Consider the following 13050-nt stretch of genomic DNA (forward strand, 5'->3'; position numbering starts at 1 on the left):
GTGAAAATTCAGCCAGAAAAAAAACATACCGACCTGATTAAAATAAGACCACCAATCTGAGTTCTGTAAATGACTTAAACCTTTCACTTTAAGCTTTCATGTCAGTTTTGCTGCAGTCATGCACAGCCATCAATGCGATACTTTTGCCCCGCAGCTCACAGCCTTCCATTATAGGAAACCCTTCAGTCTTTAAAACTTTAGTTGAATTGATGTTGTGCTAGCTAGCCTACATTTTATACTATCTACAACTTAACTAACCAATCCAAGTTGCTTTGCCTCTGCCCTTTACACACTGTGTTTACTCTGCGTAGTGCTTTAATGTTATCCTTTAGACTAAAGATTTGTTCATAATGAAGGGCTCGTCATGTGGGTTAACGTTCGTACAGTGCATTGCCTGCAGCTAAAAACGAGAGTAAGCTGAAATTCTCTTCCAAATTCTCGAGACCCCCAGTGTAACAAAAAAACAGTTGATGTGATCAAAGCTGACATTACGCTTAAACCTGAAGTTTGTGCATGCGCAAAGTGCATCTCAAAAAGCAGGCGATGTGGCTAAACATGTTTGTTTAGGCTGAAGAGAAAGACGTTATCCAGTGAAAAGACTTTAGCTTGCTGAACCAAAAAGACCACTTGATAGACTTTGTGATGTTTACATTCTGAATGGTGACCATTGAGATTTTTATTGGAGAATTGCTTTAACATTCTTTCTATAGTCATCTATCCAACAAGGTTGTACAGCAAATTTAGTAGCAGCTTAAAGAAAGCAGACAGAGGAAAACATTTGTCATTTAAAATAATTGTTCATTAATTTTTTTAGTTTATTAGTTACTCTTATTTATTATATATTTTATTATATTTGATTGTTTATTTAATTAATGTATTTATTGTTTTTTTTTGTTTTTAACTAACTTTAACTTACTGCCTTAGTTGTTCAGAAGCAATAGGAAATATTTTAGCCACTATGGGTTAAATCTAAAAATTCATCTACAAGTGCAAGTTAAAACTCTGCCATACAAAGTGAAAGCCATATATCAACAACACCCAGAAACGCCGCTGGCTTCTCTGGGCCCGAGCTTATCTGAGATGGACTGCCACAAAGTGGAAAAGTGTCCTGTGGTCTGATGAGTCCACATTTCAAATTGTTTTTGGAAATCATGGACGTTGTGTCCTCCGGGCCAAAGAGGAAAAGGACTGTTCGGATTGTTACCAGCGCAAAGTTCAAAAGCCAGCATCTCTGATGGTGTGGAGGTGTGATACTGCCCATGGCATGGGTAACTTGCACATCTGTGAAGGCACCATTAATGCTCAACATATGCTGCAAATCCATGCAACGTCTTTTTCAGGGATGTCCTGCTTATTTCAGCAAGACAATGCCAAGCCACATTCTGCACGTGTTAAAACAGTGTGGCTTCGTAGTAAAAGAGTGCAGGTACTAGACTGGCCTGCCTGCAGTCCAGACCTGTCGCCCATTGAAAATGTGTGGTGCATTATGAAGCGCAAAAAACGACAACGGAGACTCCGGACTGTTGAGCAGCTGCAGTTGTACATCAAGCAAGAATGGGAAAGAATTCCACCTACAAAACTTCAAAAATTAGTGTCCCAAACGCTTATTGAGTGTTGTTAAAAGGAAAGGTGATGTAACACAGTGGTAAACACGCCTCTGCCCCAACTTCTTTGGAACGTGTTGCAGGCATCAAATTCAAAATGAGTGAACATTTGCAAAAAACAGTAAAGTTTATCCATTTAAACATTAAATATCTTGTCTTTGTAGTTTATTCAATTGGATATAGGTTGAAAAGGATTTGCAAATCATTGTATTCTGTTTTTATTTATATTTTACACAACATGCCAACTTCATTGGAATTGGGGTTGTATTTTCTGCTCAGTAAATGATGTGGAAACATGTTGACTTGTCAAGGTAACGCTGAGAACAGAGATGTATTTTCTTATTTTAGCTTTTATGGTTAGCTGCACACAGTTAACTCAGACTTTGCAGTCGTGTCTGTGGCACTTCAAAACACTAGCATTTTTGTGGTAACACACACACACACACACACACACACACACACACACACACACACACATCTAAGCTTAGAAGATGTTTATTCTTCTGGGTTGCAGGGGGGAGCTGCAGCCTTCCCCAGTCCATTGCAGGGCTGTAGCATCATTTACTATTGTAAACATGTACTATTTGGTACACCTACCTTGTTCTTCACAGAGAGGTTACTAAGCTTAACTGGTTATAGTACTGACGATATATGTTTGTGCAGTGTGGACTTTTTTCAGCAGTAACTTCTATAGGTTTGAAGTTCTACATGTGAGAAGTTTACCCTGTGAGAGCTTTGTGTCAACTTTTGACAGCATCAGTTATTTTCTTTATGCCAGAGACTCAAGACCTGACTCATGCTCGCACCGCACAAACTCAACAGTTGAGTCAAAAGCCAGTTTATTGTGATTATGTAACAAGTCCACAGAGTTTGAGGCGAGTGTAGGATGATGTTGTCTTGCACTTTTTTGCATAAGGCTAACTGGCATGCTAATTAGCATTCATTACTTAGTACATTAGCCTTGTAGCTCCAGCTCAGAAATAAAGATGCATCAAATGTGCCTTAACCAACTGACTACATTTGAGGAGAGATGGAAATTGTGTGTCTGCTTTTTCGTCACACTGTCTCTTTAACAGGTCCATGATAAAATAGCTGAAGTTCCCAAGTATCATCTCTTTTCTGGTATTCCAATCATGTACAAATGGTCTAAAGCTATTATCTAATATTCATAATGTAATTTGCAATTGATATTAGTTTACTTTTATATCTATCTGTTCTGACTGAAGTGGTATGATTATGATATTATGGAAAATGATCAATATGCTTAAATGTAGCCAAGCTGTTAAGTTGTGGTCCACTTAATGCATGTAAATGATTTGCACGGGTACACATGGCAGCAGACAGCAGAGGGCATTATCTGTATTCTTCTGACTCTTTGTCCCCGGCCATAAGTCACTGAAGACGGGGCAACCAACTGAGTCTGTTAACGATAATGACAGTAACGACTCTGCTAATCATCACTGTAATTGCCTCAGTTCTGTGCTGGAAGGAGGGTTTTTCCTGAGTTGAATGTTTTGCTCACCTTCAGGGAGGCACAGCTATTTCACTCTTGAAACTCTCATTACTTTCATATATCCACTGCTCTCTTATAATATGACAGAAATTGTTCTCAATTTTGTTTACCTGCTGCCGGCCAGCTTCCTGATTGAGTAGCGGCTGCAATGTAAACCATTTTTGGTAAGTATTATCTCAGTAGGCATATGATATATACCATAGGTCAGTGGTCTCGAGTTGCTCTGCCCTGCACAATTTGGTGTTTTCTCTGCTCTGACCTTATCTCATGAGCTATCCCATGAACTATCCAAGGAATTAAATATATTTTTGATAGGTGTGCCCGGGAATCAGTCCCTCCACACACACACACACACACACACACACACACACACTGAATCATGCCCAATGATGTCACATATTGATAGAGTGCTTTTGTTGTCACATATCTGTGGAGCAACTATAATGATAAAATATCGTCATAATGCCCATCCTTAATTTGGCCAGTGACATTGCATTTTGTTGGGTTAAAATTATGACCACAACCAAAACACTGACATTTTAGTAGAGTTCAGATTATGATAACACCTAAAATGATGTCACTTTTTGGTAGAGTTCAAATTATAACCACATGCACAGCAATGGACGTCATTCCTCAATATCTTCCCGAATTTTTCCTTAAAACCACAAAATTGTTCACACCTTTGTGCTCTTGAATGTGCACAGGTTCTGTTCTTACCTAAGAACAAACCCCAGATAAGAAAACTTTGGCAAATGTCAGAATCTTTGTGAGAACTACATAAGTGGGTTTTAAGAAGAAATTTCAAGAATGGTTAATGAATGAGTCCCAGTGATATCAGGTTATGGTAAAATGTAACATATGATCACACCCAAAATGATGTCACATTTTCAAATTTTCTAATTATGACCACACCCAAAGTGCTGAATGACAAGCACCCTTTTAGTCATTATTTAGAAAAAAAAAAATTGATCTGCTTCTGTCAGTCAAAGAACTAGAGCAATTTTTCAACCTAATGTTTTGCTGAAGCCATCCAAACTAGCCTTCATTGAGCTGATATGGCTACGTTAGAGCAGGGAAAACACTAAAATGTGCAGGGATAGGGGTACTTCAGGACCACTGGCCTAGGTCACCGACTGCTGTCTAGCCAGCTCTAGAAACTGGCATAAACTGCAAAACCAGTGGCATCAAAGACCAACTCTGACCTTGTGTGGCAGGACAACTGCGGATCCCCCGCTGATGCCCACAATGGGCACAGCCGTTTGAGTGGAGATGAAGTCAAGAATTTGTGCCACAGCCTCTGAGCCGATGTTGTCCTCGAACACCACACCGTGCACCCTGTTGGCTGCCAGGGTGTCGCAGATGCGTGTCAGCAGTGCCCGGGGGTTGGTGTTGTTCACCAGAACGGTGATGGGGTTGACCTCCATTGGCAGGTCCAGAAAGTTCTCCCGGCTCAGGCGGCCCTTTATCTCAAGCTGGTAGGCGGAGCCACTGAACACCACAGCCACGTTGACGGTGGGCTCGACCATGGTGAACGGTCGGCCCTGACAGCTGGGCAAGGCACAGAGCAACAGCAGCAGCAACAGTGGCGGCCACAGAGTGTCGCTCAGGCGGCCCAGACGAACGCCCATCTCAGTCGCCTACTGCCTATACAGGACACAGAAGAAGAGGGCAGGTAAAAAAGGGTAGAGGGACAAGGAACACATCAGGTTTAGGCTACATTCACATTACAAGATTGAAGTCACCCATATCTGTATCAATTCTTTTGCTTAAATTGGCATGTGTGGCAATACTTCGATCTTTCAAATAAGATGTGAGCCACAATTGAACAGACACAAATCAGACATATGTGACAGATCTGTTCTGTGTGTACACTAATCTGATCCATTTAATCAGATTGTACCCCTTTTAGATATTCATTTATTGCTTTCACATTACAGGTTTGACGTGGCACAAATTTGATTATTCAAACAATTTTTCAGATAGGATTAGAGTAATATTTATATGTGGTTCAAGTTTGGATACAGTCACATGTCAGAAAACACCCTTCATGTATTTAATTTCTAGTCAAAATATTTTTTCAGAAGATGTTTCTGACAAGATTCAATGTAAAATCATCCACTTGTGTGTGGATGGAGAAAGTCAGAGGAAAATAAGTGAAAAAAAGAGTTAAACTGTGGAAGACCAAGCAAACCAACAAAACTGTCACCTTCAGATGAACCAAACTTAAAGCTTTCTTCTTGCTCCATGCTTGCTAGAGTTCTAAAAAAAAACCCACAGGTATTTCTGTCCATCCTTCCACTGTGAGAAGATAATTTAACACTGAGTTTGACAGGATGTTATCAAGAAGCTGTTATGTTGTCAAGAAGTTGTTAGTGAGAAAATGTATAAAAATAAATAAATAAATAGATTTTGCAAATGAAACAAATAAGCTGTTGATGTTCTCGGTCCAATGGATTGACCCCCACCATAGTCCAGAGCTCAACAACATTGGGATTACTTGGATCATGAGAAATAGAAAATCCAAACAAGACTAAACTTTAAAAGAGAGAAAACACATCCCTGCAGATTTTTACAACAATGATATTCAGGCACACACACATGTCATTGTTATCATTATTCAGTGTCGGTGAACAGCATGTCAGCAGCAGCTAGTTTGTTATAGTTATAATTTATAAGTAGTGTTATAAAGTCATAATGCTTCATAATCCTAGCCTTCCCTGCCTTTTGTTTTTAGTCTGCCTTTACTTATGAACCTTTTAGGCCCATTTCTGACCTGAATGAATATATAAGAGGCCATTAGTGGCTTGGGGATGAAGCAAACAGAAGTGGTATTTTTAGAGGCAGGCACGTGCAGAGCAGGGCAGTGGCCAGATCACCCTGTCTGTGGACAGCAGCTGCACTCAGTCCCACCACTCTAAAACTGCACAGCCCAATCCAACAGATGGTGGGCACTGTGGAAATAAAATCCCCTTTTTTTCAACAAATGGAGAACATGAGGATTTACGCCTCCAGTCTTTTGTGCCTTTTGGTCTCGATTTTACAGGGCAGTCTGACTTAATCTTCCAAATAAAAAACTCAACAGGCAGCCAATGGTCACTGTTGTGGTCCCAACAAGGTTTGTGTCTGGTCAGATATCTGCAGCTGTAGTAACCTCCTTTTATGGTGTTTAAAGATGAAATCCTAGTTGTGAAATTTCGGTTAACTCTCACTTTAATCTTGTTTGTGACCCTTCCTTTATCTACTGAGTAACAGTTCTTTCGGTATGAAACTGTGCTCTGTGTAAAATCTATCCTTAGTTATCTGTCACAATCTTAAGACAGTGTTTACACAGACTTTAGAGCTTTAGTTGCCAGATTGAGTGGAAGCAAGACCAATCTTATCATGCTAACCAAATTTACCGTGTGTTGTGGGCCAGACACCACATTATCCTCCATAATCCTCCAATCTGTCATGCCTCATGGCCTAACTGTATCACCTTATCAAGTGGTCTCATGTGACAGGGAAGCCGAGTGTAATTCCCCTATACCTATACCAGCCGCACAATTGGATGACAAGATCTTTCTATTGTAAAGGATTCCAGACACTGGTTTTTTTTGTGTAATGTCTTTCATTTTGTCCCCTCACAACTCACAACTCGCATATCATTAGTGACAACATGCTGAAATTCAACAGTAGTCATGACTCAGTTGTAGTTCATTGAACCAAGAAGTGTATTTCTGTTTGGAGCATGAATTCACAACTTTCAGTAGGCACCACACTTGTGTTTGTAAGGAGATGATATATTTTAAACTGTAAAAAAGTAAACTTGACAAGTTTCTATGATCATTTTTTAGACAAAAGTCAGAAAAGTCACAAAAAGTCAGAGCAATGATAAGTTGAAGCTTCTTCCTGTGTCAAACTTGCCTATAACGAATTACATCATTCTGATGTTTAATAAGCTTATTCCTGTGCCGATGTATCATCTCAAGTTCAACTGCATTCATTTTTGGTGCTAACATCTTGTTTTTTCTTGTCATCAAATAAACAGAAGTCAGAAGTACAGTCTGAAGGCTGTCAGTGAGGCTTGTTTGAACATAATATAATTGTTGTCTATCCTACAGTGTAATTTAGTACGCTATTAAAATGTTATTACATTTAAGTAGAGCAGCAAGGAAAGGAGCAACTGTCATCTTGTAAGTGTTACTGTCCATACTACATGCTGTAAATATATATATGGTAATATGGGATCAGTCCAAGAGTACGTAATGTTAAAAACACGTAGCTTCTACAGTAGTTAGTGTACTTTTAATATGGCACCATTGCATTTCTTACTAGGTGCAATTGCTTTATATTCCCTTTATATCTAGACATTGTAAATATGAACTGAGGCTGTTTGTCACTTATTAATTAACCCTTACATAATCTTTACTTTGGCTGCCCTTGCAACACCATAAAGCACGAAAATTCTTCATTAGTAATGAAGAGAGAGTTAATTCCCCCTAGAAGTGATGCTACGTGTCATACATCCTAAAAACGTTTGACCTTGCATGCATTTAATCATGACAGAAGAAGGGAGAGGAGGAGGATATGTGAAGGTCGGCTACGTGAGGGATTACTGTAATAAAGCAAAGCACAGAATTAAACAGATTGGCTGAATGACTCATCATCAACTTAATCAAACGCTTTGCTTCTGTCAATATGGCCCATTTAGCTCAGGTGTATTGCAAACAGATATATGAGGAACATTATATTGCGGATGAGGAAACTTGATTACCTCGGGTCTAGTTCAAATGGAAAAGATCCATGTGATCTACTTCCAAAGATCATAGTGATAGAATTGAACCCAGCACCAAAGCTGTTTAGTGAGAATTAGTGCACAGAATCTTACACATCAATGCAGAGAAAATGACTTCCTTAAATGTTCCCCAGCCAGGACTGCCCATAAAATGTCAATGTTTTCTCGTGGAGTTTAGATATCAACAGATCATCATGTAAAAAAATGCTAGCTAAGGTAGTTTAGCAGTTGCAGAGCTACATAAATGATCTGTCCTTGTTCCTCCCACAGTAGACAAGCCGTACACAGTGTTGGCCAAAACATCATTCACCCAAATGAGCAAAGTCAAACTTTTGGTCAAATTATTATTGACATCTGATTATTACAGTGTTGCTTTAAAGATGCAGCATTCAAGGCCTGATTTACTGAGCCTGCGTTCCGCCCACATTATGTAGGAAACTGGCGCACAAGCCTAAACGCCTAATGTTTATTAGCCGTGTTCAGGCTACAATGCAAAAAAACAACGCTTCTCTTGCTCATGCATATGTATTTGAGGATTTGGGCTGCACAAAATGTGAGATCATTCAAAAAGAGGGTGGGGATATAAGCTGATTTCATATTCTACTCACTACAAAAGTTTAAGCAGTTTTGCGTCAGCTTTCTTTCACCTTCTAAAACCAGACAGAAATTTGTGCTGGTGTCTCAAAAGGTGTGTTGCTGAGAGACTTGCTTTAAAAATGGCAAAAGCTACAGGGGTTACACTGAGGCTCAAGCCTCAAACACGTGCTGAAAGAATGTTTTTTTGTCAGAATGTTTAAATTCTCAGGACCTGATGGACTGACGTCTCGGCACAAAATATGCCATGATTTGTGAATGTTATCATTACACTACCCAGAGTTAAATAAAAAGGCCTTCTATAATTAACACTCCTATCGTTCTCAGTGAGCATTCATCTTCTGTTTTGTCTCAAGCTTGTTGACAGCCAGATTGTCTCACTGCCTCTTTTTAAAACCTGTATCTCTTGAGTAGTTAGTTAGCTTGGTCACAAGCAGTTTGCATGATGTGCTGCAGTCTTAGTAAATCAAACACTGAAGTTAGGCTCATTGTGTGCAGTCACATCAAGATACATTTAGGGCTGCACCTTCACTCATACGTACATCTGGCCATCTGTTTGCAGTTTAAAATGCAGTGATAGACAGCTGGACTATTTTTTATATCTAACTGAAATGATGAAATGCTAACAGTGGATTATTTGCCCCCGTGCTAACGTAAGTTTGATTACGTAGCCAATAAATTACACCTGGTGTGTCCCAGCATCTTTCACATGCATACAAAATACATCTTTAGTTTTATTTCTCATTTGTCACTCTGATAGGCTTCTAACAGGCCTATCATTGGTTTGTCTGAATGCTTCTGTCCATAACAGGCTGTCCACTGTTGTATATTAATAGTCAAATCTTACTTTTTGCTTATTCTTTATTCTTGTTATTGTTATTGTTTTGCTGCCTATGGTCGACCAGATTAGGATGGGGTCATAAAATTGACATATTTTGCCAAAAAACACATAATTATTTGCTCATTAGGTAAAATGGAAGTTTTGTCCAACGTCACAGTTGAATGAAGTGGGCGGAGCATGGATAGGCCAATTGACAACGCTGGAAGCAGTAGCAGGTGAATAGGCTCTGCCAAATATTTCTAGCCAGATTAGATTAGATTGCTGTGCGCAAAGCCATGTCAAATTTGTGCTTTCTAGAGATGTAATCCAGTCTAAACATCTCTACTCTCTCTCTCTCTCTGAACTGTGTCATTCTCCCTGCCTATCCTCAATTTCTGTCTGTAGGAATTTTCAAATTTGTGACCTCTCTCTCTCTCTCTCTCTCTCTCTCTCTCTCTCTCTGCTGTTTCAGAGTTGGGGCTGGCCTGAGAGCACACAGACTAGATTAGATCAAAGCATCAGCCTGGCACTCAATGATCCAAATGATCCACTGCCCTGTCTCGTCTATCTCTCCTGCTCCAGCAGCAGTCATTATTAGGACATGGATGATTATTGTTATGTCATTTTGCTCTCAAACTTTAAAGAATGGGAACAAAGAAAAAGTAATCAGTGTCTGTCTCCTTTCAGACAGCAGTGTCTCAGAAACACAGGAGTCAAGATCTAAGACTTCTTAAGCTGTGCTGAGGAAGTGCTTAACACCCTCTAGTGGGAGAGATGGAGAGCATCTCAAGAAAAGTAGCTCCTCTACCAAGGAAGGAAGCTTTTTATGTACACCAGGGCAGATACATGAACTATTACATAGATGTAGGTGAAAAAGCAGATATGTGCTGTAAGCTAGCGAGACACTGGAAAATGTAATGATGTGGAAAAAAAGAAATATATTGAAAATCACCCTGTCAAGGTAATTTTCCTTATATTTTAGAATATTTAATACTGCAATAAATAAAACATATGAATGGTTACTCCACTGTGGATTAAGCCTGCTTCTTTAGTCTGGGATTGGCTCAATCTGGAGCTGGAAAAACATCAACAAATATACAAATCTGACTTGTCAGTCACTACTAAGACTGTTGTCTTAGTTCCATAATCCTTTTTTTTTCTTTTTGATTCCTTAGAGTATATGTTCTCTCGCCTCCACCCCTCCCACCAACTCTGACTTAATACCACTCCAATAACCATGAGTTCGATTGTAATATAAAATGAAGAAAAAAGGAATGCAATAACTGACCCAAGCAATAATCCACTAACCCAAAAGCGCTTCTCTGCCTTTTCTTATATTTGACATATCAGATTAAATCAAAGTGAATACAAGTTTTATTGCCCAAGAATCACAGCATATTACAAAATTCCTGGTACTAGCTTGCAGGGGCTAAAAGCAGCTATATTGCTGTGTGTTACAGAGCACTGTGGGAGTTTCAGGTTTTGAAAGCTTTAGACACTGTGGATGATACAGGATATAGACATGTTGCTAATATCTAGGGGTGTAACAATACATTTGGCCCTCAATTCAATTTGATTTGCAATATTGGGTTGATAGTTCCATATTTCTATGATATTTTGAACAATATTCAAATGAATATCAAATTATGACTGAGCCCAAGTTGTTCCACAGATTACTACCAAACATGCTAGAGTGAGTGGTTGACTGGTGCTGGTTGTTTTCAAACGTTGGTGCTCAGAAAATCCAGCCGCATCATATTCCATAATTAATAGAATGCCCAATTATGAATGATGTAATGTCACATCTCCACAATGCGTGGTTTTGCATTGCGATATCACAGTCTCACAATGCTTCATCATACCTCTGTATTCAGATAGAACGTGTGTCTATAGGTGACCCTGAGACTACACTTCAAATAAAGGTCCCAAACTTGTAGAGATGATGTTTATCATATGACTCACCAAACATTTTGTGCAGTGTAATAAGATCAAAAAGTCCTAATAAAATAATGACAGTATGACTCATTATATTTTTAATCTATTCAGCTCTTTGCTTCAATATGAAAACATTAATACATTTCATATTTAGTTGGACACTACATGTTCTTTAAGTTTGCTGTGACCGAGTAGAAAATTTTATTGTTCAAATGTTACCCTTTTATTACTCAGGTGACATAAGATACAGGAGAGGTAAAAGAGAGCTGAAAGTTCAGTTGAAGATGAGTGTTAAAATCTTGGCAAATTTGAGTACAGTATGACTTTAATGAGATCTGTACTCAACCTCAACAGGAGACATGAAATTATTGATCATCTTTTGCTGAAGAGAAATACACTATACATCCAAAGGTTTGTAGACACCTGATAGGGGGTTGTTCTCTTTTTATTACAGTAACAACCTCTACTATTCCGGGATGTCTTTGTAGTAGATACTGGCGCATTGCTGTGGGGATTTGATTGCATTCAACTGCAAGAGCATTAGTGAGATAAGGTACTGGATGACTAGTTATGGATGAAAAATGCCAACTCATCCCATCCTTTGAATGCTGGTGTCCACAATGGGTGTTAAACAATTTCTCTGAAAACTTCTGTATCCCTCTTGATACGGAGTGTATCTGAGCAAAAGGAGATTCAAGCAAAAGGAGACTCTTTGTCTTGCCATCTGAACTCATACAGGTGTCATGACAGAAATATTAAGGAGATCTCTTTTAGGATTTTTCTATTCTGTGGGGATCCGTGTTGTTAGTGAGATTAGTAAGATAATAGGTTCTGAACTTGAATAACCTTTGAATATTGACCGTTCAAGCCCTATCAGAAATATTGTAATTGAACGGTGCCATACTGCTGTATTTACTAGCTGGATTTTATCAGCTCTGACTTTCCAAGTTTGGGGCATCATTGAAAGTCATGGCAGCCACTGATATTTGTATTGTAAACTGGCGGTGCTTTTTTTTTCTGCAGCCTCGTGTGAACACTGCAGACCAAAGCCTTTTTACTGACGTCCATGTGCAAAAAGTTTGTGATAAGAGCATATGTCATGTGATTCAGGGCATCTAACAGGATAAAACACGTAGAGCATCGTCTGCTCTTTATTCCATTCCAGTAACACAGACTAATGTCCTCTCTTTGATGATAAAAAAAGAAAAGAAAATTAAAAATACCTTTCCTAGCTGGCCTTTTTGTTTCTGAGCCAAATCACTTGAACGCATAACTTATTGTACTTATGACCTCCAAGGAGGACTTAAAGGCATCCTTAGGTTAAAACAAGCTGATACACCATGGCAGCAAGTATTTTGATATGTTCTTCAAGTGGCATGTAAGCAAAAATATACCCAAACTTTTGAAAGCTGTCCCTGTTGTTGTTATTTGTGTGACGCTTGATAACCTCATTTCGAACATGACCGTTCCTGATGTGCGCGGCCTGTATGGCAGTCTTTGTGAGCACTAGCATGCTAAACGTAGTGGTTCCTGCCTCTGGTCTAAAACAGCTCATTTAGCTCTGCTGTCTAAGAAAAAAATATATACTGATCAATGCATCTTCAATGTGACCCACTTGTTCCCCACATTGCAACCCCCCAGCGGATCTTAACCCACAGTTTGAAAGCCACTGCCAAATAGAGGTGGACAGTGGGATGATATTTATTTATTATTATTGTGATATATGTTGTTATGCTGATAAACAAAGTGCTTTCTGGAGCAAGTTGTGGATGTCTTCAGTACATTCAGCATATCATGTTTCATTGAAAAG

The 13050-nt window shown here is 39.1% G+C and overlaps 1 protein-coding gene across 2 annotated transcripts in view; it reads right to left on the reverse strand.

Moving 5' to 3' along the window:
• grin2ca (glutamate receptor, ionotropic, N-methyl D-aspartate 2Ca) overlaps positions 1–13050 on the reverse strand; it is a 105862-nt gene that overhangs the window by 69845 nt on the left and 22967 nt on the right. Inside the window, exon 1 of one of the 2 annotated variants that reach the window (XM_037544807.1) lies at positions 4320–4745. In XM_037544807.1, the coding sequence (XP_037400704.1) occupies positions 4320–4745 (426 nt within the window). Of the gene's footprint in view, positions 1–4319; positions 4762–13050 lie in introns of those variants that run through there. The other variant, XM_017705897.2, reaches the window with a different exon arrangement.

Source organism: Pygocentrus nattereri, chromosome 14 (genome assembly GCF_015220715.1).
Source record: "Pygocentrus nattereri isolate fPygNat1 chromosome 14, fPygNat1.pri, whole genome shotgun sequence".
In the NCBI taxonomy this organism is placed as follows: domain Eukaryota; kingdom Metazoa; phylum Chordata; class Actinopteri; order Characiformes; family Serrasalmidae; genus Pygocentrus; species Pygocentrus nattereri.